Here is a 6,207-nt window from a genome sequence, read left to right on the forward strand (position 1 = left end):
AAAAAAAAAAAAAAAAAAAAAAAAAAAAAAAGGCATGTGCCATAAAATACCTGTGATTTCTAATGATGACAAAGTCACAAGCAGTGTTAGTATTACTGTGATGTGGTGACCTTCATAAAGGAAGGAAATACTGAGTACAATTAGGAACTAATTTCACAAGCCCCCCAAATTTGGTCTGTGGATCCCAGATGAACTCCTGCCATAAGGCAAGAGAACTGGGAACATAGTTATGCAAAAACTGCTACTCACTGTTTTATTCAGCGATTAGAATGGCTAGGAGCAAAAGAGGCAGATCTGGGTGTTCTGCATGGTGCAATCTTTAGACTGCTTTAAATACCTTTAATGCATAATACACTTTAAAATTAGCCATCTTCAAAAACTGGGCTGTGCCAAGAGCTACAGAAAAAGGCAAACAAAAACTTTACCTCAGCAAATATGAAAGCTGAGAATCCCTCCAGAAGAAACTGAAATGCAAATTTCGATTCGACTTTTCTCACGCAATAGTTTAGTTTCTAAAGACAGGTCTGTCCTTGAGAGTGGGGAAGGCAGTGGAGTGGATCCTGGGTGCCCAGGAAACAAGATGGCACCAGGAGCTTACTGCACCAAGATGAGAAGCCAGGAAGGAGGGAACTCAGGCAAGGAGACTGCAAAGCTACACAGGCCAGCGTGCGAGCCAAGTGTGGTTAGCACTAGATCAAGGAACCTGGGGGACTGAATATTCTTTGCTGCTTTTACTGAGATTCCTGGAATCACTGGATCACCCATCTGTGTCTTAGAAAGCTGACTATGTTATACGTCTTTTTGTTTCCCTCAGATTTCAGTGAAGCTTCTTGCGGGGGAGAGGGAGTGCTGGCTGTTCTAGCCTGACTTTGACTTTGATGCATGAGAGCAAAGAAGAAAAAAAATCATGATTTAGGGAAACTGGGCCAGACAATAAGGAGTAGGGGATGGGGACAGTATCTGCTGGGGGTCAGCAATGGGGGCTGAAGGGAAAGAGCTCCAAGGAAAAGGGCAATTTCAGAAGGGACAGAATTTCACAAGCATGTATGCAGCCATCCACTCCTATCTCACTTGGGGGAGTTTCTCTCAAAAGCTCTTCTCTCCTCAGAGAGCATTTAGCATTTCATCAAACCATGGAAATAGAGCCAGAATATACAGGAGTTCTTGAGTTTGCTCTTTAGGCCATTGTCTATCTGTCAATCTATCCATCTAAACATAATGCCTATTAAATGTCTACAATTCTACAACATACCAAGAGCCGTGCTAGGTACAGAGTATTAAAAGGGGAAGGGGGAAACGTTACAAAGAAGACAGGGTCCCCACCTTTCAGGGGCTTCAGTCTGACAGAAGATAACATGAGGAAGCTCAATCCCCGATAACGCTTCCTCACAGCGCAATGATCAGCCAAGCTGTTCAGCCCTGGGTTGCCCAACTTCCACAAGGAGATTAACCTCCTGGAAAATCCCCTTCTCAATCATGTTCCCACAAAGCACATGAAGCAAATAAGGCCAGGGCTAAAAAATTCGACTGCAGTAAAATAATATGAATAATGTGGCTGGGCACGGTGGCTCACTCCTGTACCCCTAGCATTTCGGGAGACTGAGGTGAGAGGATTACTTGAGGCCAGGAGTTCAAGACCAGGCTGGATAACAGAGTGAGACCTTAGCTCCATTTTCGAGAGAAAACAAAGGAGAGTGAGTGAGAGAGAGCGAGAAAATTACCAGCCTAAGTACAGAGAGAATTCTTTTTTTCAGATCACAGATACTGAAAGTCACCAAGAGAATGATTAACAAGCGTACAAAGAATCAGCAGAACTGTAATGGCATTTTAAAAATTCTGAAATGTACTTCCAGAATTTTGTGAGGCCAAAATAGCCGCACAGTCCAGTAAGGTCAGGAAAAAAAAAAAAAAAAATCAGGAACAGGTTGAATATCCAAAATACCTGGGACCAGTAGTGCTTCAGATTTCGGGACAGTTCCAGAATACATGCCAGCTGAACACACCAATCTGAAAATCTGAAATCCAAAATGCTCCAATGGCCATTTCCTTTGAGCACCATGTCAATGCTCAGGAAGTTTTGGATTGTGAAGCATTTTGGATTAGAGATCCTCAACCTGTATGAGTCAGATCTTCTAAATACCTGAGGTTCCCACCAAAGAAAGTTCCTACTAAATTTATCTTTTAATGGCAGGAGTAGAAAAGACAACAGATTTAGAGGAACAGAAAATAAAGAACCAATTTGTCCTATGTAGTTAAGAAACCACCAGTCAGACTCAAGTGTCCTTGATTTCTGAACTGTAAAATGAGAACCGAACTGTAAACACCTAACTCCAGTGGCCAGAATGTCAGACACTGTGCTCCCTCCTATCACCAGGACCCCTGGTGTCCTCTGGCTGGGAAGAAAGCACAGCTCACCATGGGAAACAGGCCCAGCGAGTGGTAGCGCCGAGACGTGGTATTAGGCATGGTTTTGTTCCGGAGGTTCTTCAGCTCCTCCTGCGCCTCATGTAGCATCTCCATGCACTCTGCATACTTGTCCTCCAGCTCACGCAGCTGCAGGCAGGAAAGACACAGAGGGTCAGGATCTCCTGAGTACCCAGGTGTACACATATCTGCCCATCAGAGGGCCAGAAAGACACAGCAATCTAACGGAGTTCCCAGCACATGTGGAACCAGCTGCCCTGTGGGTCTGTGGCCAAATAACAGAATTTTCAAAGGCTTGCTTCTTCTTTGACTTGAGGCAAGCTTACAGACTCAGAAATCTTCTAAAATAGCAACAATGGGCAAATGAAACAAAACCAACTTCACGCAAAAGAAAAATCAGGCTATGAATGATGGCTTACACCTGTAATCTCAGCACTTTGGGACAGCAAGGCAGGCGGTTCGCTTGGGCACAGAAGTTGAGATTAGCCTGGGCAACATGGCAAAACCTCATCTTTCCAAGAAAAAAAACACAAAACTTAGGTGGGCGTGGTAGCCACATCTGTAGTCCCAGATACTCAGGAGGATCATCTGAGCCTGGAGAAGTTGAGGCTGCGGTGAGCCACACTGATGCCACTGTACTCCAGCCTGGGTGACAGAATGAGACCCCATCTCAAAAAAAGGAAAAGAGAGAAAGAAAAAGAAAATCGTCACACTCATGTTTCAAGCCACACCTGTGAGATTCCTCTCCCAGAGTGCTCTGTGTTGTATTGTTTCATTTCTTTGAACAATTTTCGGGCACCTGCGTGTGCCAGGCTCAGCTGGTGTAGAGCCCTGCTCCACAGGTGCCCATAACCAATAACAGTGTCAGTGGGCACAGAATCAAGGTGCAACTGAGTTTACTATCCCAAGAATAAAAATGAAATGAAATTCAAAATAAAAATGGTAGTTGCAACGGACGTGACTAAAGCTGTCCGGGAAGGTGAATCCACCTTCGCTGCACTCAGAGGCACTGAAGGAATGAGGGAGAGGTGCTAGAGGTGCTCACCTCGGCCGTGAGCTGCCGCTGGGCATCCTTAGCAGCCCCCAGATGCTGGACGAGTTCTTCATTTTCAACTGCACACTAAAGCATGGCAAAGATAGATCACTTTCTAAGATACTTAGATAAGTCCAATTTTTTCCCTCTTATTAACCTAATCCATTATGAACTCATCATCACTTTCTACAAGGATATGCTCATTTTATACTCAAGTTCTGTTTTTTATATAATTTTGAAGGTAAAGTCTTTCCTATATCCCCATTCATTCTCTATAGCCCACCACCCCACCCCCCACTTCCAAAGCTCTCTGGAAGCATTTTACCCCACACTACTAGCAAAGTCCATTTTGCTGCCTCTTCTTAAATCTGAAGAGGATACTGCTCTACTGCAGCACATAGCTGGTGCACTGTGTAAAAACAAATACCAGACTAGATGATCCATAAGTTAAACTGCAAAAGTCCATATTTACAACATCTTTTTAATGAATTCAATATAATTTCAGGAGACAACAGGTCACAAATAAGACTCGTCACCAATTCAGGGTAATCAGTTTTATACCACTGAGTCCACGAAGCTTTTTCTGCAAAGGGGTAACACAAACTACTAAGATTTGAAACTAAAGGGCACTGTCTTCCGGAGTAAATGTCCCTTCCCCATCTCAGCATGGCCACTGCTATATCAGCCAGATAAACAGAGAAGCCTTACAGCTTTCGCCTTTTTCTGCAAATCAACGATTTGCGATAGCAGGTGTGTGATCTCCTCTTGCTGGCGGGCAGCATCTTCCGTCTTCTTGGCCAATTCCTCTGAGATACTAGCAATCTGGACATTGGCATCCCCTTTGACAAAGAAACAGCAATCACAAGAGGAAGTCATACAACCACACATGCAGACCCAGAGAGAATGGTTTCTTTGTGGTTTTCACAAGAAAAACTATCCTTATTAAAAGATAGCATGGAGTGGGGAGGGTGCAGGAAGGAACTCATAGTGACCATTTTCCCACATGGAGAAGCAAAGCAGCTTCTTCAAGGCTCAATCAGTTATGAAAAAGAACCTCACCCCATTAGATAGCACTCTTGAGCTCAGTGTAGGGCCCCAAGCCCACCAACCGAGGCTGTCTCCCCAGAACAAATCAGGGAGGCTCCGGGGGTCAGAGAGAAAGTGACAAACAAAACATGAGTGCATCTGGCCAGATCCTCACATTCCACACATGAGCACCCCCTGTGACTAAACAGGAACCCGCTGCTGCACCCAGTTCTAGAAAGGAACTACTGACTGCACAGCGCAATTCCCTTGGAGTTTTCAACCCATATTCAGAGCTATAACTCATTTGACTAGATTTGAACATGAGGTGTGTTTCGTTACTTAGTATTTTGCTAAAATGCAAAATACTTAGTGTTTTGACCTTTTGTCTTAACTTGTAAACTTAAAATGAAGAAGAGGAGAGAAATATTTATTTGCAAAGGTGAGAACCCTGGCTTCAACTTTCACAAATCAAATTACTGGTAGTAACCTGTTCTTCCACATTTTCAACACAGGTTTCTGTAGCTGGGCCTAACTTAGGCATTAAAAAAAATCCAATATTTCAGTATAAAGCCAAAATTAAATTTAAATCTCCACCTCAGTGATAAACTGAGATAATACATAGCTGACAACTTAGCACTAAATAATAGAGAGGGGGTGCCACGCGAGGTTGGGGAGGCCTCTAGTTTTAAGAAAAATGCTGCTGAGCCATAGGCTGGCAGGAGACTGCACTTTAGCAAGGCTGACGCAAATCTGTCTAGTCATGACAGCAGATGCAAGGAAGTAAGAAGACAGCGGTGCAGGGACATACTCAGCTCCTTCACGCAGTCGTTGACCAGCTGCTGCTCCTTCTCCTCATAGGTGATGGTCTCTGTCTTCAGCTGGCTGGCCTGTGGGCAAGACCCAGGTCAGAGGCCCCACATTCTCACCTGGCCTGGTGGTGCAGGCAAGGGCTGAGGCATACAGCAAGGGCTAACCGGGGTCTGGGAAGCTGCCCTCAGCATTCCCCCACCTGTCACCCATCATACCCTCAAATACAGAAAGTCCATCTGAATTCCCGGCTTAATGGATGTGCACTCTCAAAGCTGAAAACCTGAAAAATGCACAACACTAGAGGGCGCCACACAAAGCTATGGGCACAGGCGCTCTACAGCTTGGTCTGTTAAAAACACTGTCAACACCACCACCCTATCATTGTATCTGTTATCTGTGGCTGTCCTGGCTCATAAATATGGATGCTTTGTGACCTGCACAGTACCTAGGACCCTACCCTGCCCACAGCAAGCATCCTAAGGATAACCACACAGGAATGCCTAACACCTACTATGTGCCAGGCACTGAACCATGAGGTCCCAAGTTGGAGTTAAACTTGTTGTGTTCAAGCTTAGTAAGAACAAGGTCTAACACAAAAGCATTAAAATGCAGAGGCACAAGAGCCATCCCAGGACTCTGGACAACTTGCCCTGGCTGAAAAGGGTGGGATGATAGAGATCTGAAGGCCCCAAGAAAAAGCCCTGAGACCAGGCACAGTGGCTCACACCTATAATCCCAGCACTTTGGGAGGCCAAGGTGGGAGGGCTGCTTGAGCCAAGATCACGCCACTACACTCCAGCGTGGGTGACAGAGCAAGACCCCCATGGAAGAAGGAAGGAAGGAAGGAAGGAAGGAAGGAAGGAAGGAAGGAAGGAAGGAAGGAAGGAAGGAAGGGAGGGAGGGAGGGAGGGAGG

The 6,207-nt window shown here is 45.2% G+C and overlaps 1 protein-coding gene across 7 annotated transcripts in view; it reads right to left on the minus strand.

Annotated features, from left to right (window-relative positions):
- Positions 1 to 6,207, minus strand: part of TRAK1 (trafficking kinesin protein 1) — a 214,060-nt gene that overhangs the window by 30,066 nt on the left and 177,787 nt on the right. For all 7 annotated transcript variants that reach the window (XM_025375297.1, XM_025375298.1, XM_025375292.1 and 4 more), the window contains 4 exons: positions 5,292 to 5,370; positions 4,166 to 4,296; positions 3,470 to 3,544; positions 2,416 to 2,553 (listed from right to left, as the gene is read on the minus strand). In XM_025375297.1, coding sequence (XP_025231082.1) covers positions 2,416 to 2,553; positions 3,470 to 3,544; positions 4,166 to 4,296; positions 5,292 to 5,370 — 423 coding nt within the window. The remainder of the gene's footprint in view (positions 1 to 2,415; positions 2,554 to 3,469; positions 3,545 to 4,165; positions 4,297 to 5,291; positions 5,371 to 6,207) is intronic.

Source organism: Theropithecus gelada, chromosome 2 (assembly GCF_003255815.1).
Source record: "Theropithecus gelada isolate Dixy chromosome 2, Tgel_1.0, whole genome shotgun sequence".
NCBI classification, from domain to species: domain Eukaryota; kingdom Metazoa; phylum Chordata; class Mammalia; order Primates; family Cercopithecidae; genus Theropithecus; species Theropithecus gelada.